Source organism: Somniosus microcephalus, unplaced genomic scaffold (assembly GCF_052327205.1).
Source record: "Somniosus microcephalus isolate GS21.2 unplaced genomic scaffold, FLI_Smic_1.0 unresolved_chr3, whole genome shotgun sequence".
Classification (NCBI taxonomy): domain Eukaryota; kingdom Metazoa; phylum Chordata; class Chondrichthyes; order Squaliformes; family Somniosidae; genus Somniosus; species Somniosus microcephalus.
This window is the reverse complement of record NW_028225181.1, coordinates 50417486-50444114: the sequence shown is the minus strand read 5'-3', so window position 1 is coordinate 50444114 and position 26629 is coordinate 50417486. Positions and strand designations below refer to the sequence as shown.

General features: G+C 48.0%; 1 protein-coding gene across 1 annotated transcript; it reads left to right on the top strand.

Annotated features, from left to right (window-relative positions):
* Positions 1–240: 240 nt before the first annotated feature.
* m6pr (mannose-6-phosphate receptor (cation dependent)) lies at positions 241–25092 on the top strand. Its single transcript, XM_085976596.1, has 4 exons — positions 241–244; positions 504–704; positions 16855–16964; positions 24958–25092. Exons 1-4 carry the CDS (start codon positions 241–243, stop codon positions 25090–25092), a joined length of 450 nt encoding a protein of 149 aa, XP_085832722.1.
* The last annotated feature ends 1537 nt before the right edge of the window (positions 25093–26629 follow it).

The following is a 26629-nucleotide window of genomic DNA, read 5'->3' as shown; positions in this document are numbered from 1 at the left end:
ATGACAACCAAAAACTCCCATTCCTACTGGGAGAGGAGAGAAGCTGTGTAACACTGGCGGCACGCTATGTTACAGCTTGCCATGAACAGAGGGACAACCAGTAGACTAAGAAAAGAATATATATAAACAATGCGAATGTATATTTATACACTCAGGGATATACCTGTTTATACACTGTATGAATAGAACTGCGTTTATGTGCTCAACCATAAATGTATTTTGATGCTTTGGCGTCATAAGATGTGTAACTTATCATGCCAATAAAGCGAATTGAATTGTGAATTGTGAATCGGAGGGGGGGGGAGGACGTTGGGGGGGGGGGGAGGGAGAGGGACGGAGGGGGGGGCGGGAGAGAGACGGAGGGGGGGGCGGGAGAGCGACGGAGGGTGACTCTGGAGTCAGAGAGGGAGGGAGAGCGATACTCGGCGGTCACACAGTTCTCGAAGGTGTGGCAGGTTTCAGACGCACTGAGTTCTGGAGGTATTTCACCCCCCCCCCCCCAGCTTATTGTGACTGTTTCTGCTGTTTCGTCAGCTTCCATGTGACGAGCTTGAACTCTTCGAGTAAGGAGTCGTACACCTACAGCTTCCGACTGTGTGCATCAGTGGATGATGATCCCACGGCCGGCATCATACAGCGCAACGATATTACCAAAGCTGCCAAGGTCATCGGAAGATTCAATGCAACACAGGTCATCGGCGGCAGTAAGTGTGGAGGGAGCTTTACTCTGTATCTAACCCGTGCTGTACCTGCCCTGGGAGTGTTTGATGGGACAGTGTAGAGGGAGCTTTACTCTGTGTCTAACCCGTGCTGTACCTGCCCTGGGAGTGTTTGATGGGACAGTGTAGAGGGAGCTTTACTCTGTATCTAACCCGTGCTGTACCTGCCCTGTGAGTGTTTGATGGGACAGTGTAGAGGGAGCTTTACTCTGTATCTAACCCGTGCTGTACCTGCCCTGGGAGTGTTTGATGGGACAGTGTAGAGGGAGCTTTACTCTGTATCTAACCCGTGCTGTACCTGCCCTGGGAGTGTTTGATGGGACAGTGTAGAGGGAGCTTTACTCTGTATCTAACCCGTGCTGTACCTGCCCTGGGAGTGTTTGATGGGACTGTGTAGAGGGAGCTTTACTCTGTATCTAACCCGTGCTGTACCTGCCCTGGGAGTGTTTGATGGGACAGTGTAGAGGGAGCTTTACTCTGTATCTAACCCGTGCTGTACCTGCCCTGGGAGTGTTTGATGGGACAGTGTAGAGGGAGCTTTACTCTGTATCTAACCCGTGCTGTACCTGCCCTGGGAGTGTTTGATGGGGACAGTGTAGAGGGAGCTTTACTCTGTATCTAACCTGTGCTGTCCCTGCCCTGGGAGTGTTTGATGGGACAGTGTAGAGGGTGATGGGATAATTACAAATCCTAGCCCTTTTTGGGCTACCCCAGATCAGGTGTATTCCCCAGACATAGAAACATAGAAGATAGGAGCAGGAGTAGGCCATTCAGCCCCTCGAGCCTGCTCCGCCATTCAATGCGATCATGGCTGATCATCCAAATTCAGTACCCGGTCCCTGCTTTCTCCCCATACCCCTTGAGCCTTAAGAAATATATCCAACTCCTTCTTGAATATATTTAATGAACTGGCCTCCACTGCCTTCTGTGGTAGAGAGTTCCGCAGGTTCACCACTCTCTGGATGAAGAAATTCCTCCTCATTTCTGTCTTAAATGGCCTACCCTTTATCCTTGGATTGTGTCCCCTGGTTCTGGACTACCTGACCATCGGGAACATCCTTCCTGCATCTAGTCTGTCCAGTCCTATCAGAATTTTATAAGTTTCAATGAGATCCCCTCTCATTCTTCTAAACTCCAGCGAGTACAAGCCCAATCGACCCAATCTCTCTTCATACGTCATTCCTGCCATCCCAGGTATCAGCCTGGTGAGTCTTCGCTGCACTCCCTCCATGGCAAGAACATCCTTCCTCAAATAAGGCGACCAAAACTGCACACAATACTCAAGATGTGGTCTCACCAAGGCCCCGTACAACTGCAGCAAGACATCCTTGTTCCTGTACTCAAACCCTCTTGCTACGAAGGCCAACGTACCATTTGCCGCCTTAACTGCCTGCTGCACCTGCATGCTTACCTTCAGCGACTGGTGCACAAGGACACACAGGTCTCGTTGCACTTCCCCTTCTCCCAATCTATTGCCATTTAGATAATCTGCCTTCCTGTTTTTGCCACCAAAGTGGACAGCCTCACATTTATCCACGTTATATTGCATCTGCCATGTTTCTGCCCAATCACCCAACATGTCCAAATAATCCTGGAGTTTCTCGACATCCTCCTCACAGCACACACGCCCACCCAGCTTTGTGTCGTCTGCAAATTTGGAGATATTACATTTCGTTCCCTTGTCTAGATCATTAATATATATTGTGAATAGCTGGGGTCCAAGGACCGATCCCTGCGGTACCCCACTAGTCACTGCCTGCCACTCGGGAAAAGACCCGTTTATTCCAACTCTTTGCTTTCTGTCTGCCAACCAGTTCTCTATCCAAGTCAATACCTTGCCCCCAATCCCATGTGCCTTAACTTTACACGCTAATCTCTTATGCGGGACCTTATCGAAGGCCTTCTGAAAGTCCAGATACACCACATCCACTGGTTCTCCCTTATCTATTCTACCAGTTACATCCTCAAAAAATTCCAGTAGATTAGTCAAGCATGATTTACCTTTTGTAAATCCATGTGGACTTTGTCCGATCCTGTCACTGTTTTCCAAGTGCTCTGCTATTACATCTTTTATAATGGACTCTAGCATTTTCCCCACTACCGATGTCAGGCTTACCGGTCTGTAATTCCCCGTTTTCTCTCGACCACCTTTTTTGAATAGTGGGGTAACATTAGCTACCCTCCAATCCATGGGTACTGTTCCAGATTCCATCGAATGTTGGAAGATGATCAGCAATGCATCTACTATTTCTAGGGCCACTTCCTTAAGTACCCTAGGATGTAGATTATCAGGCCCTGGGGATTTATCAGCCTTTAAACCCATCAATTTTCCTAACACCATTTCCCTACAAATACTGATTTCTTTCAGTTCCTCCCTTTCATCAGACCCTATGTTCTCCGGCATCTCTGGGAGGTTATTTGTGTCCTCCTTTGTGAAGACAGAACCAAAATATGTATTTAGTTGGTCTGCCATTTCTTTGTTCCCCATTATAAGTTCCCCTGATTCTGACTGCAAGGGACCTACGCTTGACTTCACCAATCTTTTTCTCTTCACATATCTTTAAAAGCTTTTACAGTCAGTTTTTATGTTCCCTGCAAGCTTACACTCATTCTATTTTCCCCTTAATTAATCCCTTTGTCCTCCTTTGTTGAATCCTAAACTGCTCCCAATCCTCAGGATTATTGCTTTTTCTGGCCAATTTATATGTCCTCTCCTTGGATCTTATGCTATCCCTAATTTCCCTTGTTAGCCACGGTTGAGTCACCTTTTTTGTTTTATTTTTATGCCAAACTGGGATGAACAAATTCTGTCGTTCATCCATGCGGTCTTTGAATGTTTGCCATTGCCTATCCACCGTCAACCCTTTGAGTGACATTCCCCAATCAATCCTACCCAACTCGCGCCTCAGACCATCGTAGTTTCCTTTATTTAAATTTAGGACCCTAGTCTCTGAGTCAACCACTTCATTCTCCATCTTAATGAAGAATTCGATCATATTATGTTCGCTCCGACCCAAGGGGCCTCGTACAACAAGATTGCTAATGAATCCTTTCTCGTTACATAATACCCAGTCTAAGATGGCCTGATCTCTGGTTGGTTCCTCGACATATTGGTCCAGGAAACCATCCCGTAAACACTGCAGGAATTCCTCCTCCACAGTATTGTTACTAATTTGGTTAGCCTAATCTATATGTAGATTAAAGTCACCCATGATGACTGCTGTGTCCTTACTGCACGCTTCTTTAATTTCCCTTTTAATGCCATTCCCAACCTCCGCCTTACTGTTTGGAGGTCTATATACCACTCCCACTAATGTTTTCTGCCCCTTGGTATTTCTCAATTCTACCCATACAGATTCCACATCATCAGAGCTAATATCCTTCCTTACAATTGTGTTAATCCCTTCTTTAACCAGTAATGCTACCCCACCTCCCTTTCCTTTTTGCCTATCTTGCCTGAATATCGAATACCCCTGGATGTTGAGTTCCCAGCCTTGGCCATCCTTGAGCCACGTTTCCATAATCCCAACCAAATCATAGAAACATAGAAGATAGGAGCAGGAGTAGGCCATTCGGCCCTTCGAGCCTGCTCTGCCATTCAATGAGATCATGGCTGATCATCCAAATTCAGTACCCTGTCCCTGCCTTCTCCCCATATCCCTTGATCCCTTTAGCCTTAAGAAATATATCCAACTCTTTCTTGAATATATTTACTGAACTAGGCTCCACCGCCCTCTGTGGCAGAGAATTCCACAGGTTCACCACTCTCTGGGTGAAGAAATTCCTCATCATTTCAGTCCTAAATGGCTTACCCCTTATCCTTAGACTGTGACCCCTGGTTCTGGACTCCCCGGCCATCAGAAACATCCTGCATCTAGTCTGTCCAGGCCTGACAGAATTTTATAGGTTTCGATGAGATCCCCTCTCAATCTTCTAAACTCCAGTGTGTCTAAGCCCAATCGACACAATCTCTCCTCATATGTCATTCCTGCCATCCCAGGTATCAGCCTGGTGAATCTTCGCTGCACTCCTTCCATGGCAAGAACGTCCTTCCTCGGATAAGGCGACCAAAACTGCACACAATACTCAAGGTGCGGCCTCACCAAGGCCCTGTACAACTGTAGCAAGACATCCTTGTTCCTGTACTCGAACCCTCTTGCTACGAAGGCCAACATACCATTTGCCTTCTTTAACCGCCTGCTGCACCTGCATGCTTACCTTCAGCGACTGGTGCACAAGAACACCCAGGTCTCTGCACTTCCCCTTCTCCCAATCTATTGCCATTCAAATAATAATCTGCCTTCCTGTTTTTGCCACCAAAGTGGATAACCTCACATTTATCCACATTATAGTGCATTTACCATGTTTCTGACCAATCACCCAACCTGTCCAAATCGTACTGGAGTTTTACGACATCCTTCTCACAGCTTACCCTCCCACCCAGCTTTGTGTCATCTGCAAATTTGGAGATATTACATCCAATTCCCTCGTCCAGATCATTAATATATATTGTGAACAGCTGGGGTCCTAGGACCGATCCTTGCGGTACCGCACTAGTCACTGCCTGCCACTCGGAAAACGACCCGTTTATTCCAACTCTTTTCTTTCTGTCCGCCAACCAGTTCTCGATCCAAGTCAATACCTTGCCCCCAATCCCATGTGCCTTAATTTTGCACGCTGATCTCTTATGCAGGACCTTATCGAAAGCCTTCTGAAAGTCCAAATACACCACATCCACTGGTTCTCCCTTATCTATTTTACCAGTTACATCCTCAAAAAATTCCAGTAGATTAGTCAAGCATAATTTACCTTTTGTAAATCCATGTTGACTTCGTCCGATCCTGCCACTGCTTTCCAAGTGCTCTGCTATTACATCTTTTATAATGGACTCTAGCATTTTCCCCACTACCGATGTCAGGCTTACTGGTCTATAATTCCCCGCTTTTTCTCTACCACCCTTTTTGAATAGTGGGGTAACATTAGCTACTCTCCAAGCCATAGGTACTGTTCCAGAGTCTATCGAGTTCTGGAAGATGACCAGCAATACATCTACTATTTCTAGCGCCACTTCCTTAAGTACCCTGGGATGTAGATTATCAGGCCCTGGGGATTTATCGGCCTTCAGTCCCATCAATTTTCCTAACACCATTTCCCTACAAATACTGATTTCTTTCAGTTCCACCCTTTCGTCAGACCCTATGTTCCCCGGCATCTCTGGGAGGTTATTTGTGTCCTCCTTTGTGAAGACAGAACCAAAATATGTATTTAGTTGGTCTGCCATTTCTTTGTTCCCCATTATAAATTCCCCTAATTCTGACTGCAAGGGACCTACGCTTGACTTCACCAATCTTTTTCTCTTCACATATCTATAAAAGCTTTTACAGTCAGTTTCTACGTTCCCTGCAAGCTTACTCTCATATTCTATTTTCCCTTTCTTAATTAATCCCTTTGTCCTCCTTTGTTGAATCCTAAACTGCTCTCAATCCTCAGGATTATTGCTTTTTCTGGCCAATTTATATGTCCTCTCCTTGGATCTTATTTCCCTAATTTCCCTTGTTAGCCACGGTAGAGTCACCTTTTTTGTTTTATTTTTATGCCAAACTGGGATGAACAAATTCTGTAGCTCATCCATTCGGTCTTTGAATGTTTGCCATTGCCTATCCACCGTCAACCCTTTGAGTGCCATTCCCCAATCAATCCTACCCAACTCGCTCCTCAGACCATCATAGTTTCCTTTATTTAAATTGAGGACCCTAGTCTCTGAGTCAACTACTTCATTCTCCATCTTAATGAAGAATTTGATCATATTATGATCGCTCCGACCCAAGGGGCCTCGTACAACAAGATTGCTAATTAATCCTTTCTCGTTACATAATACCCAGTCTAAGATGGCCTGATCTCTGGTTGGTTCCTCGACATATTGGTCCAGGAAACCATCCCGTAAACACTCCAGGAATTCCTCCTCCACAGTATTGTTACTAATTTGGTTGGCCCAATCTATATGTAAATTAAAGTCACCCATGATGACTGCTGTGCCCTTATTGCACGCTTCTTTAATTTCCCTTTTAATGCCATCCCCAACCTCCGCCTTACTGTTGGGAGGTCTATATACCACTCCCGCTAATGTTTTTTCCCCTTAGTATTTCTCAATTCTACCCATACAGATTCCACATCATCAGAGCTAATATCCTTCATTACAATTGTGTTAATCCCTTCTTTAACCAGTAATGCTACCCCACCTCCCTTTCCTTTTTGCCTATCTTGCCTGAATATCGAATACCCCTGGATGTTGAGTTCCCAGTCTTGGCCATCCTTGAGCCACGTTTCCGTAATCCCAACCAAATCATATTTGTTTACCTCTATTTGCGCAGCCAATTCATCCACCTTATTACAAATGCTCCTCGCATTAAGACACAAAGCCTTCAGGCTTGTTTTTTTAACGCTCTTAGACCTATTAGAATTATTATTTACTGTGGCCATGTTTGATTTAAACCGTTGATTTCTCTGACTGCCACTTTTGTTTTTCTCCTTCCTATCTTTTGCTTTTATTCTTGTTTCCCTTTCCTCTGTCCCCCTGCTCCGGTTCCCAACCCCCTGCCATTTTAATTTAAACCCTCCCGCAGAACACTAGCAAACACTCCCCCTAGGACATCGGTCCCGGCCCTGCCCAGGAGCAAACCGTCCGGTTTGTACTGGTCACCCCTCCCCCAGAACCGGTTCCAATGTCCCAGGAATTTTAATCCCTCCCCCTGGCACCATTCCTCTAGCCACGTATTCATCTGAAATATCCTTCTATTTCTACTCTGACTAGCACGTGGCACTGGTAGCAATCCTGAGATTACTACCTTTGAGGTCCTATTTTTTAATTTACTTCCTAACTCCCTATATTCAGCTTTTAGGACCTCATCCCGTTTTTTACCTATATCGTTGGTACCTATATGCACCACGACAACTGGCTCTTCACCCTCCCCTTCCAAAATGTTCTGCAGCCGCTCTGAGACATCCTTGACCCTTGCACCAGGGAGGCAACACACCATCCTGGAGTCTCGTTTGCAGCCGCAGAAACACCTATCTATTCCCCTTACAATAGAATCCCCTATTACTATAGCTCTACCCCTCTTTTTCCTCCCGTCCTGTGCAGCAGAACCACCCCTGGTGCCAGGAAGTTGGCTACTGCTGCCTTCCTCTGATAAGCCATCCCCCCCAACAGTACTCAAAGTGGTGTATCTGTTTGAGAGGGGGATGTCCACAGGGGACCCCTGCACTACCTGCCTGCGCCTAGTACTCTGCCTGTTGGTCACCCCTTCCCTTTCTGCCTGTCCAACCTCTACCTGCGGTGTGTCCAACTCCCTAAACACGCTATTCACGACGTCCTCAGCATCGCGAACGCTCCAGTATGCATCCAATTGCCGCTCCGGCGCCGCAATGCGGTCTGTCAGTAGCTGCAGCTGGATACACTTCCTGCACACATAGTTGTCAGGGACACAGGAAGTGTCCCTGCGTTCCCACATAGCGCAGGAGGAGTATACCACGTGGCCGGGCTGTCCTGCCATGACGTACCCTTTAATTAGACGTTCACCTTCAACTAAAGTTAAAGATAGTCGAATTCTATAAGACGCTTAATTGGGACTAAAGGTTCAGACTATCTCTCCCTGAAGGAAAGGAACGTCGTGAAGATGTTACCGTCCTCCGGATAGCACTTATAATAAGTTTAACTCGACTGTAACCTTCCGGATATAATACCCCCCAGAATTCTGCAACTCCTTTCAAAAGAGTGTACAGAAATTGAGTTTGCGAGGTTGATACAGAAATACTCTGAGACAATTCTAAAAATATATAATTTTATTTAAGAGCTGACGTTCAGTTCACAGCTGTTGATTCAATCGCAACTTTTACAGTTCAAAAAACAATTCGCTTACACAATCTTATTCTCAGAGATCCTTATTCTCAAATCTTAACTTCGTTACATTTCCACTCTTCTACTTATTCCTAATCCAGAACATCCACCAAAATCAAATACCTTGATTACCCGAGACTCAAAGTTAAAAACTTACAGAGCATGCCTGTGAAGTTGATAAACGCTTGCCCTTCCAGCGACTTCTGACTTTCTGTTTGAAAAGCTCTTATTTTTATACCTTTTTTTGAATGGTATATTCTTTGAAGTTTTCTGCTGATGTAAGCTAATTATCTCTAGTCATTCTTTGTGTTTACTTTCTATTCTTACTGCCATTTCAGCTGCCAACTCTCAGACTTCTGTCTCTACCTTTAAGTGTTCAATAGTTATCATAAAAACAATATGACAGTCGTATTTATTTGATGTAATTCTTGTCAAAGATCTTTCATTCAGTTCTTAATATTGGCTTAACTGTTTAGAACATAAGAATATAAGAAATAGGAGCAGGAGTAGGCCAATCGGCCCCTCGAGCCTGCTCCACCATTCAATAAGATCATGGCTGATCTGATCCTAACCTCAAATCTTCTATCACTCTCCATCCTACCCGAACCCATGTGATCTCCCGGGAGAGGCGAAAAACCAGATAAAAAACCCAGTGGCCAATTTGGGAGAAAAAATCTGGAAAATTCCTCTCCGACCCATCTAGGCAATCGAAACTCGTCCAGGAGATCACTCTGTCCCTATATTTTCTACAGTACTTACATTCTGTAAAGGCGATCTCCGCCCCAGCCAGGAACAGGAATAAAACCATCTCCTGAAATCTAACACAGAATTAGAACACAAGAAGTAGGAGCAGAACCAGGCTAAACGGCCCCATGGCCCACTCCACTACCCACAGGGCCATGACCATTCCGAACCTAGACTCGTGTCCAATTTCCTGCCCGCTCCCCGTAACCCTTAATTCCCTTTACTTCTAGGAAACTATCTATTTCTGGGGCAGCAAATTCCACAAACCTACCACCCTCTGAGTGAAGAAGTTTCTCCTCATCTCAGTTTTGAAAGAGCAGCCCCTTATTCTAAGATTATGCCCCCTAGTTCTAGTTTCACCCATCATTGGGAACATCCTCACCGCATCCACCCGATCAAGCCCCTTCACAATCTTATATGTTTCAATAAGATCGCCTCTCATTCTTCTGAACTCCAATGAGTAGAGTCCCAATCTACTCAACCTCTCCTCATATGACCACCCCCTCATCCCCGGGATTAACCTAGTGAACCTTCTTTGTACTGACTCGAGACCAAGTATGTCTTTTCTTAAGTATGGACACCAAAACTGTATGCAGTATTCCAGGTGCGGTCTCACCAATACCTTGTATAACTGAAGCAATACCTCCCTGTTTTTATATTCTATCCCCCTAGCAATAAAAGCCAACATTCCATTGGCCTTCTTGATCACCTGCTGCACCTGCATACTAACTTTTTGAGTTTCGTGCACCAGGGCCCCCAGATCCCTTTGTACTTCAGTACTTTCCAGTTTCTTGCCATTAAGATAATAACTTGCTCTATGATTTTTCCTGCCAAAGTGCATAACCTCTTACTTTCCAGTATTGTATTCCATCTGCCAAATCTCTGCCCACTTACTTAGCCTGTCTATGTCCCTTTGCAGGTTTTTTATGTCCTCCTCACTCACTACTTTCCCTCCCATCTTTGTATCATCTGCAAACTTTGATATGTTACACTCGGTCCCCTCCTCCAAATCGTTGATATAGATTGTAAAGAGTTGGGGTCCCAGCACTGACCCCTGCGGAACACCACTAGTTACTGATTGCCAGTCTGAGAATGAACCATTTATCCCAACTCTCTGCTTTCTGTTAGCACACGTTGTGACTCTGGTGTTCCAAGTTCAATACAAAAACCATGTGATTGCTTGATGTATCTATTGAAGTCATATCTTCAAAGTGTTTTGTAGGTATCATATTTACTACATGCAAATTAAAGACACTTCAACTGGGGTGGTTATTTCCCTAGCCTTCTTAGTTGGTTATATTACAGTCTTGTGTTTCCTGTCTTCCATAAAAACTATTTGACCAGCAGGTGTTTCTTTTACTTGATGTCATCTTTTCAAAGGCACATGCCTCTTTTAATGTTTCTGTGTTCCTGTTCAACGTGTTAGTTTTTAACACTTTAAACTGGCCATTTCATTGTGTTCCCTCCAAACTCCCGACTCTCTGGAAGCAACAAACTGCTATTTCAATAGGACCATTGTATTAGCGTTAACAATCAATTCCCATTTCAAAAGCCTGTGTGGTTTTGACAGCTTGTGTTATCAAACCAACCCATCTCAGAAGCCTGTTTTTCTGCTTACAGCTTGTGTCTCTGGGGTTTTTTAGATTTCTAAACCCAGTTTCTCATGTGTCAGAAATCTATTCATATGATGGTGTATCTCTTGGAATATGGCTTATTCCGTCACAAGGGAGCTTTACTGTGTCCAACCCGTGCTGTACGTGCCCTGGGAGTGTTTAAGAACATACATAAGAACATAAGAAATAGGAGCAGGAGTAGGCCAATTGGCCCCTCGAGCCTGCTCCGCCATTCAATAAGATCATGGCTGATCTGATCCTAACTGCCAATCCACTATCACAGAACCATCTCCTGAATCTAACAGAATTAGACACACGAAATAGGAGCAGGATCAGGCTACACGGCCCCTGGGCCCGCTCCGCTACCCACAGGGCCATGACCGATCCGAACCTAGACTCATGTCCAAATTCCTGCCCGCTCCCCGTAACCCTTAATTCCCTTGACTTCTAGGTAACTGTCTATTTCTGTTTTAAATTTATGTAATGATGTAGCTTCTACAGCTTTTTGGGGCAGCATATTCCATGGACCTACCAACCACTGTGTGAAGTAGTTCCTCCTCATCTCCGTTTTGAAAGTGCAGCCCCTTATTCTAAGACTGTGCCCCCTAGTTCTAGTTTCACCCATCATCGGGAACATCCTCCCCGCATCCACCCGATCCAACCCCTTCACAATCTTATATGTTTCAATAAGATCGCCTCTCATTCTTCTGAACTCCAATGAGTAGAGTCCCAATCTACTCAACCTCTCCTCATATGTCCATCCCCTCATCCCCGGGATTAACCGAGTGAGCCTTCTTTGTACTGACTCGAGAGCAATTATGTCTTTTTCTTAAGTATGGACACCAAAACTGTATGCAGTATTCCAGGTGCGGTCTCACCAATACCTTGTACAACTGAAGCAATACCTCCCTATTTTTATATTCTATCCCCCTAGCAATGAAAGCCAACATTCCATTGGCCGCCTTAATCACTTGCTGCACCTGCATACTAACCTTATGAGTTTCGTGCACCAGGACCCCCAGATCCCTTTGTACTTCAGTACTTTCCAGTTTCTTGCCATTAAGATAATAACTTGCTCTACGATTTTTCCTGCCAAAGTGCATAACCTCACACTTTTCAGTATTGTAGTCTATCTGCCAAATCTCTGCCCACTTACTTAGCCTGTCTATGTCCCTTTGCAGGTTTTTTTATGTCCTCCTCGCTCACTACTTTCCCTCCCATCTTAGTATCATCTGCAAACTTTGATATGTTACACTCTGTCCCCTCCTCCAAATCGTTAATATAGATTGTAAAGAGTTGGGGCTCCAGCACTGACCCCTGCGTAACACAACTAGTTACTGATTGCCAGTCTGAGAATGAACCATTTATCCCAACTCTCTGCCTTCTGTTAGATAGACAATCAACTATCCATGCCAGAATATTACCCCCAATCCCGTGATTTTTTTATCTTAAGCAATAATCTTTTGTGTGGCACCTTGTCAAATGCCTTTTGGAAGTCTAAATACACTACGTCCACTGGTTCCCCTTTATCCACCCTATATGTTACTTCCTCAAAGAACTCCAGCAAATTTGTCAAACATGACTTCCCCTTCATAAAACCATGCTGACTTTGTCCTATTAAATTATGATTATCCAAATGTCCTGTTACTGTCTCCTTAATAATGGACTCCAAAATTTTACTGGCCTTTTTAAATAAGAGTGTTACATTAGCAGTTTTCCAGTCTGCCGGGACCTTTGCTGAGTTCAGGGAGTTTTGGAAAATTATTACCAATGCATCCATAATCCCTACCGCCACTTCCCTCAAGACCCTAGGATGTAAGCCATCAGGTCCAGGTGCTTTATCCGCCTTGAGTCCCATTATTTTACCGAGTACCAATTCCTTAGTGATTTTGATCGTGTTTAGCTCCTCCCCCCCTATAGCCCCCTGTTTGTCCAGTGTTGGGATATTCTTAGTGTCCTCTACTGTAAAGACTGATACAAAATATTCATTCAGTGTTTTTGCCATCTCCATATTTCCTACCATTAATTTCCTGGTCTCATCCACTAAGGGACCAACAATTACTTTAGCCACCCTTTTTCTTTTTATATAACTATAAAAACTCTAACTATCTGTTTTTATATTTTTTGCTAATTTACTTTCATAATCTATCTTCCCTTTCTTAATCAATCTTTTTGTTATTTTTTGCTGTCTTTTAAAGTTTTCCCAATCCTCTATCCTCCCACTAGATTTGGCTACCTTATATGCCCTTGTTTTTAGTCGAATACTATCCTTAATTTCTTTACTTAGCCACGGATGGCTGTCTTTGCTTTTACACCCTTTTCTTCTCAGTGGAATATATATTTTTTGGAAGTTGTAAAATAACTCCTTAAATGTACACCACTGATCATGTATTGTCTTACCCTTTAATCTATTTTCCCAATCCACTCTACTCAATTCCGCTCTCATACCTTCATAGTCTCCTTTATTCAAGCTTAGCACGCTTGTTTGAGATCCAACGATCCAACCTTCTCACCCTCTAATTGAATATGGAATTCAACCATGTTATGGTCACTCATTCCAAGGGGATCCTTTACTAGGACATTTTTAATTAATCCTGTCTCGTTACACAGGACCAGATCTAAGGTTGCTTGCCCCCTGGTCGGTTCAGTTACATACTGCTCAAGAAACCCATCCCGAATACACTCAGTGAACTCATCCTCAAGGCTGCTCTGCCCAATTTGATTTGTCCAATTAATATGATAGTTAAAATCCCCCATAATTATAGATGTTCCCTTATTACAAGCCTCAACTATTTCCTGATTGATACTCCGTCCAACAGAGTTGCCACTGTTCAGAGGCCGATAGACTACGCCCACTAGTGTTTTTTTCCCCTTATTATTCCTTATCTCCACCCAAACTGTTTCATTATCCTGATCTTTTGACCCAATATCATTTCTCTGTATTACAGTGATTCCTTCCTTTATTAACATAGCCACCCCACCTCCCCTTCCTTCCTGCCTGTCCTTCCTGATCGTTAAATAACCTGGTATGTTTAATTCCCAGGCATTGTCACCCTGCAGCCATGTTTCTGTAATGGCCACAAGATCATACCCATATGTAGCTATTTGTGCCATTAACTCGTCTATTTTGTTACGAATGCTACGTGCATTCAGATAGAGAACTTTCAAAGATGTTTTGTGACACTTAGTTCCTGCTTTTGCCCTTTTTATTACTTTACCTTTTACTCCATACCTTCTGTCCCTTCCTGACACGCTCTGGTTTTTAATTTCCCCACTGCTACCTAAGTCTATGACCTTCTCTGTTGTCATTTTTATTATTTGCTCTCTAGGAACCTCCCCCCCACTAGTTAGTTTAAAGCCCTCTCTACAGCCCTAGTTATATGATCCGCCAGGACTCTAGTCCCAGCACTGGCCAAGTGAAGCCCGTCCCAACGGAACAGCTCCCTCCTGCCCCAGTACTGGTGCCAGTGTCCCAGGAAGCAAAACCCATTTCTCCCACACCAGTCTTTGAGCCACGCATTTAACTCTCTAATTTTATTTACCCTAGCCAAGTTCGCTCGTGGCTCAGGTAATAATCGGATTATTACCCTTGTGGTTCTGCTTTTTAATTTGTCCCTAGCTGCTCAAACTCCCTCGGCAGACCCTCCTTCCTTGTCCTATCTATGTCGTTGGTACCAACGTGGACCACGACAACTGGATCCTCCCCCTCCCACTCCAAGTTTCTCTCCAGTCCAGAGGAGATGTCCTTAACCCTGGCACCGGGCAGGCAACACAGCCTTCGGGACTCTCGCTCTCGGCTGCAAAGAACTCTATCTATCCCCCTAATGATACTATCCCCTACCACTACAACATTTCTTTCAACTCCCCCCACTTGAATGGCCCCCTGCTCCACGGTGCTGTGGCCAGGTTGCTCATCCTCCCCGCAGTGCCTGTTCCCATCCTCACAGGGAGTAAGAGCCTCAAACCTGTTGGACAAGAGCAAGGGCTGCGGCTCCTCCAACACTACCTCCTGGATCCCCGTACCTGCCTCACTTCTAGTCCCTGGCCACGGACTACATCTGAATTAATTAATCTAATTGGTGTGAATACCTCGTGATACACAGAGTCCAGGTAACTCTCCCCCTCCCTGATGTGTCTCAGTGTTTGAAGCTCGGACTCCAGCTCTTCAACACGGAGCCGGAATTCCTCGAGCAGCCAACACTTACTGCAAATGTGATCACCGTGAGCATCAATGGTGTTCACCAGCTCCCACATATTGCAGCAGCAACACATCGCCTGATCTCCCATTCTATGTAATTAATTACATTTATTAATATTATTCTTAAGTATCCTCTGCCCCGATTCTAGATGGTGAATATCACACCTTAGAAACTATAAACCAAAGAGATTTAAGCTTAAAAGGGAGAAATACTCACCAACCAATCACTTACCCGCTTTCTGGTGACGTCACACTTGGATTACTTTTTACCCCTCTCCTTCCAGACTGAAGACTGAAGATTGGTAAACCTTACCTGGTCTCTGGGGACTTTTATACCCCGCTCTGCCGCTCAGGATTCCCGCCGACGCTATGAGACCTTACCTGGTCTCTGGGGACTTTTATACCCCGCTCTGCCGCTCAGGATTCCCGCCGACGCTGGACAGTGCAGAGGGAGCTTTACTCTGTATCTAACCCGTGCTGTACCTGCCCTGGGAGTGTTTGATGGGACAGTGTAGAGGGAGCTTTACTCTGTATCTAACCCGTGCTGTACCTGCCCTGGGAGTGTTTGATGGGACAGTGTAGAGGGAGCTTTACTCTGTATCTAACCCGTGCTGTACCTGCCCTGGGAGTGTTTGATGGGACAGTGTAGAGGGAGCTTTACTCTGTATCTAACCCGTGCTGTACCTGCCCTGGGAGTGTTTGATGGGGCAGTGTAGAGAGAGCTTTACTCTGTATCTAACCCCGTGCTGTACCTGCCCTGGGAGTGTTTGATGGGACAGTGTAGAGGGAGCTTTACTCTGTATCTAACCCGTGCTGTACCTGCCCTGGGAGTGTTTGATGGGGCAGTGTAGAGAGAGCTTTACTCTGTATCTAACCCCGTGCTGTACCTGCCCTGGGAGTGTTTGATGGGACAGTGTAGAGGGAGCTTTACTCTGTATCTAACCCGTGCTGTACCTGCCCTGGGAGTGTTTGATGGGACAGTGTAGAGGGAGCTTTACTCTGTATCTAACCCCGTGCTGTACCTGCCCTGGGAGTGTTTGATGGGACAGTGCAGAGGGAGCTTTACTCTGTATCTAACCCGTGCTGTACCTGCCCTGGGAGTGTTTGATGGGACAGTGTAGAGGGAGCTTTACTCTGTATCTAACCCCTGCTGTACCTGCCCTGGGAGTGTTTGATGGGACAGTGTAGAGGGAGCTTTACTCTATCTAACCCGTGCTGTACCTGCCCTGGGAGTGTTTGATGGGGCAGTGTAGAGAGAGCTTTACTCTGTATCTAACCCCTGCTGTACCTGCCCTGGGAGTGTTTGATGGGACAGTGTAGAGGGAGCTTTACTCTGTATCTAACCCATGCTGGACCTGCCCTGGGAGTGTTTGATGGGACAGTGTAGAGGGAGCTTTACTCTGTATCTAACCCGTGCTGTACCTGCCCTGGGAGTGTTTGATGGGACAGTGTAGAGGGAGCTTTGCTCTGTATTTAACCCGTGCTGTACCTGCCCTGGGAGTGTTTGATGGGACAGTGTAGAGGGAGCATTACTCTGTATCTAACCCGTGCTGGACCTGCCCTGGGAGTGTTTGATGGGACAGTGTAGAGGGAGATTTGTCATGTTTCTGACATTTGGTTTGAAGCTGAATTCTAAACGTAAGTTTGTCCATCTGTCCCTCTCTCCCTCTTGCTCTGGTCTAGGTGATTGGATCCTTCTGATATACGGAGATGGCGATGCGTACAGCACACACTGTAACCATGAAAACCGCAAGGGGATGGTGATGATTTCCTGTAACCCTAACGTGCTGGGGGTAAGTGTGAGCGTCTCGGTGAGGGGGGGGGCGGGGTGGTGCTGCGGTGTCTCCGGTTCCCCCCATGAGCAGCTGCCGGTCTCTACAGTTCCTGAGGCGCACTCTCGGGGTCACCACCACTGCAGTCTCCCTTTCGGGCTCCTCCCACTGTCTCTCTCTGGCTCCCCCTCGGCCCCCCCCCTCTCGCCTCCCCCCCCCCCCCCCCTCTCTCTCGCCTCCCCCGCTCTCTCGCCTCCCCCCCCCCCCCCCCCCCCCCCCCCCTCGGGCTCCCCCGCCCCCCAATTCTCTCAATTCAATTCAAATCGCTTTATTGGCATGGCAAGGTACATCTTATGTTGCCAAAGCATCGAAAAACATTCATGGTTGTACACAAAAATACAGATCAACCATACAGTGAATAAACAGATATATATATCCCTGAGTGTATAAATATACATTCATATAATTTATATATACTCTTTTCTTATATTTAGTGGTTGTCCCTCTGTTTATGGCAAGCTGTAACATAGTGTGCCGCTAAGGTTACACAATTTCTCTCTTCCCCTAGTAGGTATGGGAGTTTTTGGTCGTCATTCAAATTTCTGAACTCCGGGCATATTTTTGTGAATTTTGGGTAGAAATTCTCCCTGATGCCCTGATATTTTCCACAGGCTGTGAGGAAGTGCATCTCTGTCTCCACCACTCCCTGACTGCAGTGAGAGCATATCCTGTCCTCTCTTGGTAGCCGGGTCTGCCTGTGTCTACCTTTTTCGATCGCCAGGCTATGTTCACTAAGTCTGTACCTTGTCAAGGTTTTTCTCAGTTTGCTATCCTTTACCATGGTCAGGTAATCAGCCATGTTGTATTGTCTGTTTAGGGCCAAGTAGCAATTGAGTTTGCTTTGGGTTTTTGTTGTTTCTGTCCAACATGACAGATATTTTTCCTTTTGCTTAGCGACGATTGTGTTGGGTCGAATTCTTTGTGTTACGCTGTCACTGTCCTGGGGCTGGTTATTGTTAGTAGTGTTAGTAGTTACTTCACTGAGTCCCAGGACTAGTTGACTGAGGGTATTCTTCTTTATGGTCAGCTCTTGGCATTTCAGGGCTTCGTAATGATAGCATTGGGGGTTGCTCATTTCTAGGTGTTTCCAAAATTTGGTGGCTCTTTTTTGGATAGTGATTATTAATGGATATTGGCCTAGTTCTGCCCTGCATGCATTGTTTACGGTTTTCCTTTGAGTCCGGAGGATACTTTTACAGAATTCTGCATGGAGGATCTCAATTGGGTGTTTGTCCCATTTTGCAAATTCTTGTTGTGTTTGCGGTCCCCACACCTCACTGCCATAGAGTGCAATTGGTTCAATTACTGATTTAAAAATTTTGAGCCAAATGCTAATTGGGATTTCTATTTGGATTGATTTTTTAATGGCATAGAGAGCCCTTCTTGCTTTCTCTTTCAGTTCATTCACAGCCAGATGAAAATTTCCCATAGAACTGATTTTTAAGCCCAAGTATGTGTAGTTAGTGGTTTGTTCAATTTTGGTTGTTCCTAGTGTGAAATTTATTTTGGGTCCCTGATGTCTGGATCTTTGCTGGAACACAAGGACTTTGGTTTTTTGGAGATTTATTGTCAGGGCCCAGGTCTGGCAGAATGACTCCAGCAGATCCAGGTTCTGCTGTAGACCCTCCTTATTTGGTGACAGCAGAACCAGGTCATCTGCATAGAGGAGGAATTTACCCTTGGATTCATATAGGGTGAGGCCGGGTGCTGTAGATTGTTCAAGTAGTTTTGCCAGTTCATTTATGTAAATATTAAAGAGTGTCGGTGAGATGGGCGAGCCCTGCGTCACCCCCCGCCCCTGTGGGAAGTATTTTGTTTGTTTGTCTCCAATTTTAACTGCACATTTGTTGTTTGTATACATTGATTTAATTACATCATATGTTTTTCCCCCTACCCCGCTTTCGATAAGTTTCAGGAATAAACTGTCGTGCCAGATGGAATCGAAAGCCTTCTGGAAATCTATAAAGCATGCGTAGATTTTGCTTTTGTTTTGATGAACGTGTTTGTCAATTAGGGTCTGTAGGGTGAAGATATGATCTGTTCTATAGTTTGGCAGGAATTCAGTTTGGCTTTTACTCAAGACATTGTGCTCCTCAAGGAAGTTTATAAGTCTTTTGTTTATGATACTACTGAATACCTTCCCCAGGTTACTGTTTACACAGATGCCTCGATAGTTATTTGGGTCGACTTTGTCCCCAATTTTGTATATGGGCGTTATGAGTCCTTTGTTCCAGATATCAGGGAAGTAACCGACACTCAGAACCAAGTTGATGAGTTTTAGGATAGCCAGTTTCATTTTATCGTCTGTGTGTTTAATCATCTCGTTTAGTATGCCGTCTGCACCGCAAGCTTTTCCTGGTTGCAGGTCCTTGAGTTTTTCAACTAGTTCTTTTTCTGTTATTATGGAGTCTAGCGGGTTTTGGTTATCTTTTATGGCCATTTCGAGCTTTTCCAGTTTTTTGCATATTTGGTGTTGCTCTGGCCTTAGTGTGTTTTTCTGGTATAATTTTTCAAAGTGGTTTTCCCATGTGTCTCCATATTGAATGGCCAATTCGTCGTGTTGTTTTTTGTGTAATGTATTCCAGTTGTCCCAGAAACAATTGGAATCAATGGATTCCTCAATGGAGCTGAGTGTGTTCTTAATATACTGTTCTTTTTTGGTTCTGAGTGTGTTTCTGTATTGTGTTAGTGTCTGACAATAAGTAAGGCGTAATTCCTCGTTTTCTGGCTGTCTGTGTTTTTGGTTTGATATTTTTCTAAGTTTTTTCCTCGTTACGGCAATCTGGGTCAAACCATTTTTCATAGTTTTTTGTTTTGGGTTTGTTCTTGCGAGCTTTCAAGTTTGACCTTGTTGCCAAATTATCAAAAATATTGTTTAGGTTATTCACTGCCTGGTTTACGCCTTCTTTATTGTGAGTTTATATGTTATCCAGAAAGGTGTGCAGTAGAGCTTGAGTTGATTGATTGCTAATTGCTTTCTGGTATTTTTCCGTGCTGTTTTTGGCCCATCTGTATGATTTTTTTGGTGTTGTACAGCTTACTGGGTTGTGTTTCTGTGTTGGTTGTTTCTGTCTTTTTAAGATACATAGTAATTTGACTGTGGTCTGAGAGTGTTGTTTGTGGTTTGACTGTGAATGCTCTGAAGGAAGATGGGTCTAAATCCGTAATCATATAGTCTACGGTGCTACAGCCAAGAGGTGAGCAATAGGTCGATCTTCCTAGGAGGTCTCCCATGAACCTACCATTGACAATGTACAGACCCAGGCTTCGACAGAGCTGCAGGAGCTGTTTTCCGTTGGTATTTGTCTGCTTGTCGCAGTTATGCCTGTATGGATGGGAAGGGATATCGAAGTGGTTATTCCAGAATATGTAATTGTTTCCCTGATTATTGGTGAAGTCTGGTTCTTCGCCAGTTCTTGAATTGAGGTCACCACAGATCAACACGTTCCCCTGGGCCTGGAATTGGATAATCTCCCTCTCAATGTTGGAGAAGGTGTCCTCTTTAAAGTATGGGGATTCCATTGGGGGGATATAGAGTGCGCAAATGAAAACATCTTGGGGGTTAGAGATAATCTCCCTCTCAATTTTGAGCCACATGTGGTTTTCGCCCTTTTTTATAAATTTGATGCAATTCTTAAGCTCTGTTTTAAACCAAATCAGTATGCCTCCAGAGTCTCTGCCTTGGGTTACTCCTGGTAATTTATTGGAGGGGACCACCAGCTCTGTGTACCCTTGGGGACGGCCAGTGTGTCCTTCTCCTCTATACCAAGTTTCCTGTAAAATGATAATATCCAGATCTTTAGTTTCATCTATGAATTCTGGGATCCTACTCTTCACGTCGAGCACCGAAGAGCGTAGACCTTGGATATTCCAGGTCGAAATATATAAGGATTTCATGTTAAGTTTGATCTTTTACTATGATAGGTTAAAGAATGATACGTGTTTGTCGTGTCTAAATGGGGGGAGAAAAAAGATCATCTCAATTGTCTATAAATGCTAATACTACTTGGTTACAATTCATTCTAGTAATTAGTCCTTGATTTTTTTTTTTCATTTTCTGATCCATAAGGCGGAAGTAGATGCTGCTGCACGTCTGCTTAGTGTCTCTTAATGGATTGTCTCTGCCTGAGGTATTGCGTACGCCCTGTGCATCTCTCCCCCTGTCTGGCTGGGGGCGGTCCTGTACCCCTGTAGGACAGGAGTGGTGCAGGTCTGATGTTGTGCATGGGGATCCTCTCTGGTCCCGGTTGGTGTGGTGGTGGTCTCTGTAGTAGTCCTGGTATGTACCCCGCTGATCTCTGGTGGTCGGGGGGGGGGTCCTCCTGGAGTCTGGGTATGGACCCGGTTAAAAGCGACGTCCTTCAGGGCTTTAGCAAACATCGATATTCGTTTCTTGTGGATGTGGACGCGGTCGTGAAGACATTCCATATCGAGGGTGGGGTGTTGGGCCAGGTGCACGTTGTGTTTTAATTCACAGTCTCTTGCTATGCTGGCATTTATCTCATGAATTGTTTTGCTGTTAAAGTCTGTTCTCGGCAATATTGTGGAAACCGTGATTCTAGTGTTTGGAAATGTATTGCTTGCCTTCTCAATCACTGCTCTGAGCGATGTTGCTACCCCTTTCTGCTGGGCCTTTAGGTCATTTGTGCCAGTGTGTATTATTATGTGTTGGGGGGAGCCTAATCGGGTTTTGGTCAGCCATTCCAGGGCTCTGTCTGTTGTTGGGCACCGGATCTTTTTTACTATATGCCTAGGGAAGAGCTTTTTCTCCCATAGAAATTTCCCATTTGAGTCTATGAGTATTACGATGTCAGCCTTGTTGGTGTTTACTGTCTGGTGGCTTTCGCCTGAACTCATAGGGTGTGTGTTGGGCTGGGGTGGTCGTGTCTGGTGTGTGCGCTCCTCTTGTGAGCGGCTCGCTTGTGGTCCCACAGTGGTGGGGGAAGACTGAGCTTCAGTATGCTGGTCGGTCTGTGTGGCACCCCTTGTATTGTGTGTCTGTTGCTGTTGTTCAGTGTGGGAGTGCAGCTGTTCAGTCGGGCTCTGTATTGTCTTATCTCTAGCCTCTGGCTGCTGGTCTAATGGTGCTATCTCTCCTCTATGGCTCTCTTTGTTTTCCTGCAGCTCTTTCACCTGATTCCCAAGTAGATTCACCTGATTCCCAAGTAGATTCACCTGATTCCCAAGTAGATTCAGCTCTCTACTGTATCTCTCCCTCTCTTGCTTTTGTTCATGTTTCAGTTTAAGGACCTCCTCTCTAAGTTTAACCAGCTCTGTCTCCAACTGGTTAAATTTATCCTTTAGTTGTATCTGGCTGTGTGATCCCGGGGTGTGTGTCCGGTCGGCGCTGGAGGGCTCACTCACTTCCTGGCTAGGCTGCTCTTCTCTTGGTGAGCTGGAGGTGGTAGGGGGAGTATGTGTGGCTTCCTCCCTGGTAATTATGCTGGGGTTAGTCAGCTGTACCATGTGGCTGTGGGGCCCCGGGCTGAGTGTCTGGTTAGAACTGTGTGGCTCGTTCACCTCCTGACCAGGCTGATTTACTCCTGCTGAGTTGTCAATGGTGGGGGGAGTGCGAGTCGCTTTTCCCCTGTTAGCCACTCTGGGGCTGTTCCTTCCCCCCTCAGTTATTTCTTTCAGTGTCTCGAAAGCCGTTTCAAAGTTGTCGAGGTTGCCTTGCACCATTATTGTTCCGTTATTGTACATGTTGACAGTCGTGGTTGCACTGTCCGGGTCCCCTGGTTTCTTAATTTTCAGTTTGGACCCATTCGCGGCTCTTTCCTGCTTAACCCTGGTATAGTGTGATTTTATTACTGTGATCCAAGCCGCTGACTGATCTGAGTAAAAAATGAGGTTACACTTTTTCCCAGTGCTGTACCAGTCAGCAAAAAGAGTTTCTGGTTTTTCTCTCAGCTGCTCATGCTTGATCGATTTTTTTAGCATTTTTTCTGGTGTTGGGGGGAATCTGGATGAGGTTGCTCTCAGTGTCCCTCGGGAGCTGCTGTGGCTCCTCTGATTCGCTCATTATTGGTAGTGTAGAGGTAGAAAGTATTGTTGATCTTAGAATAAGCTTTTCTGGGGCCCCGGGTTTGGTGTTTCCCTCTCCCTGCTCGCGAACTTTCCCAGGACCCGGACTCGCTCGCTTTCCAGGCCCCGTACTCACTGTCCTGGTCTGTGTCTGGGATTTGCTGATTCCCGGTGTCTCCCGGCTGCTCCCCTCCCCCTCAGAGGTCTCTGGGCCTCTGTCTTGGCCCGGCTCCTCGGGCCTTTCCCTGGCTTCAGGCTCCCTCCCCAGGACCCGTACTCACTGTCTGCGCCTGGGAGCCACTGCCTCACGGTGCCCTCGGGCTGCTCGGGCCTTTCCCGGGCTTCTGACTTTGTGTCCCGGCCGCCGGCCCGGGCCTTGTCCCCCCCGGCCGCCGCTCGGGCCGTGTCCCCCCCCGGCCGCCGGCCCGGGCCGTGTCCCCCCCGGCCGCCGCTCGGGCCGTGTCCCCCCCGGCCGCCGCTCGGGCCGTGTCCCCCCCGGCCGCCGCTCGGGCCGTGTCCCCCCCGGCCGCCGCTCGGGCCGTGTCCCCCCCGGCCGCCGCTCGGGCCGTGTCCCCCCCCCGGCCGCCGGCCCGGGCCTTGTCCCCCCCGGCCGCCGCTCAGGCCGTGTCCCCCCCCCCGGCCGCCGCTCGGGCCGTGTCCCCCCCCCCGGCCGCCGCTCGGGCCGTGTCCCCCCCCCGGCCGCCGCTCGGGCCGTGTCCCCCCCCCCCCGGCCGCCGCTCGGGCCGTGTCCCCCCCCCCCGGCCGCCGCTCGGGCCGTGTCCCCCCCCCGGCCGGCGCTCGGGCCGTGTCCCCCCCCCCCCGGCCGGCGCTCGGGCCGTGTCCCCCCCCCCGGCCGCCGCTCGGGCCGTGTCCCCCCCCCGGCCGCCGCTCGGGCCGTGTCCCCCCCCCGGCCGCCGCTCGGGCCGTGTCCCCCCCCCCGGCCGCCGCTCGGGCCGTGTCCCCCCCCCCCCCCGGCCGCCGCTCGGGCCGTGTCCCCCCCCCCCCCCCCGGCCGCCGCTCGGGCCGTGTCCCCCCCCCCGGCCGCCGCTCGGGCCGTGTCCCCCCCCCCGGCCGCCGCTCGGGCCGTGTCCCCCCCCCCCCCCCCGGCCGCCGCTCAGGCCGTGTCCCCCCCCCGGCCGCCGCTCGGGCCGTGTCTTGGTGCCTCGTTCTCCCGGTTTTTCCCCGGGTTTATTCCTTTCCTTCTTCTGTCCCTTTGCTTTGTTTCTTTCTGCTGTTTTCCTCGGGGTTTTTTTTTCTCTGTCGGCTCTTGTCTTTTTGGCGGTCTTTTCCTTCCTTACTTAATCTAAACTAACCTAAACTTAAACTTAAACTAAACTAACTTAACTAAAATTAAATTTAACTTTTAAACCTTTTAAAACTTGAAATGAAACTTTTTTCCCCACTTTAAACACTAAAAACACTAAAATTTCAGCAACCCATCTTCAGCGTGCTTGTATCTTCCCCTCCCCCTCACGCTCTGTCGCGCTCTGTCGCGCTCCCCCCGCCGTCCGTGTCTCTCTCTCTCTGGTTGCTAACATGGTGTCTCTCTCGGGCTCCCACGCCGTGTCTCTCTCTCTCTGGTTGCTAACACGGTGTCTCTCTCGGGCTCCCACACCGTGTCTCTCTCTCTCTGGTTGCTAACATGGTGTCTCTCTCGGGCTCCCACACCGTGTCTCTCTCTCTCTGGTTGCTAACATGGTGTCTCTCTCGGGCTCCCCCGCCGTGTCTCTCTCTCTGGTTGCTAACATGGTGTCTCTCTCGGGCTCCCACGCCGTGTCTCTCTCTCTCTGGTTGCTAACACGGTGTCTCTCTCGGGCTCCCACACCGTGTCTCTCTCTCTCTGGTTGCTAACATGGTGTCTCTCTCGGGCTCCCCCGCCGTGTCTCTCTCTCTGGTTGCTAACACGGTGTCTCTCTCTCTCTGGTTGCAGGATGCATTCACGGTGGTGGTGGAGCAGAGGGAGAAGGTTTCCGATTGTTTCTACCTGTTCGAGCTGGACAGCAAGACTGCCTGTCCGGCAGTGACCCACACGCTCAGCACCGGATCCATCCTCCTCATCCTGTAAGCTCGGGGTCAGGGGGGATTGGGGTCAGTGTGAGGGGTGTGGGGCAGAGATTGGGGTTAGGGTCGGGGACTGCCTGTCCCACAGTGACCCACACGCTCAGCACCGGATCCGTCCTCCTCATCCTGGAAGGTCAGGGCCAGGGGGGATTGGGGTCAGTGTGAGGGGTGTGGGGCAGAGATTGGGGTTTGGGTCGGGGTCTGCCTGTCCCGCAGTGACCCACACGCTCAGCACCGGATCCGTCCTCCTCATCCTGGAAGGTCAGGGTCAGGGGGCTTGGGGTCAGTGTGAGGGGTGCGGGGCAGAGATTGGGGTTAGGGTAAGGGTGGGGACTGCCTGTCCCACAGTGACCCACACGCTCAGCACCGGATCCGTCGTCCTCATCCTGTAAGGTCAGGGTCAGTGTGAGGGGTGCGGGGCAGAGATTGGGGTTAGGGTCGGGGTCTGCCTGTCCCGCAGTGACCCACACGCTGAGTACCGGATCCATCCTCCTCATCCTGTAAGCTCGGGGTCGGGGCCAGGGGGGATTGGGGTCAGTGTGAGGGGTGCGGGGCAGAGATTGGGGTTAGGGTAAGGGTGGGGACTGCCTGTCCCACAGTGACCCACACGCTCAGCACCGGATCCATCCTCCTCATCCTGTAAGCTCGGGGTCAGTGTGAGGGGTGCGGGGCAGAGATTGGGGTTAGGGTCGGGGTCTGCCTGTCCGGCAGTGACCCACACGCTCAGCACCGGATCCATCCTCCTCATCCTGTAAGCTCGGGGTCGGGGCCAGGGGGGATTGGGGTCAGTGTGAGGGGTGCGGGGCAGAGATTGGGGTTAGGGTAAGGGTGGGGACTGCCTGTCCCACAGTGACCCACACGCTCAGCACCGGATCCGTCCTCCTCATCCTGGAAGGTCAGGGCCAGGGGGGATTGGGGTCAGTGTGAGGGGTGTGGGGCAGAGATTGGGGTTTGGGTCGGGGTCTGCCTGTCCCGCAGTGACCCACACGCTCAGCACCGGATCCGTCCTCCTCATCCTGTAAGGTCAGGGTCAGGGGGCTTGGGGTCAGTGTGAGGGGTGTGGGGCAGAGATTGGGGTTAGGGTTAGGGTCGGGGACTGCCTGTCCCGCAGTGACCCACACGCTCAGCACCGGATCCATCCTCATCCTGTAAGCTCGGGGTCAGTGTGAGCGGTGTGGGGCAGAGATTGGGGTTAGGGTAAGGGTGGGGACTGCCTGTCCCGCAGGGTCATAGTCATAACGACACAGAAGGAGGCCATTCGGCCCATTGAGTCCGTGCCGGCTCTCTGTAGAACAATCCAGTCAGTCCCATTCCCCCGCTCTATCCCCGTAGCCCTGCAAGTTTATTTCCCTCAACTGCCGATCCAGTCTCCCCTTGAAAACATTGAGTGTCTCCGCTTCCACCACTTCCATCGGCAGCGAGTTCCAGGTCCTCACCACTCGCTGCGTAAAAATTTTTTTCCTCACGTCCCCCCCCCCCTGTATCTCTTGCCTAAAACCTTAAATCTGTGTCCCCTAGTCCTTGTACCATCAACTAGTGGG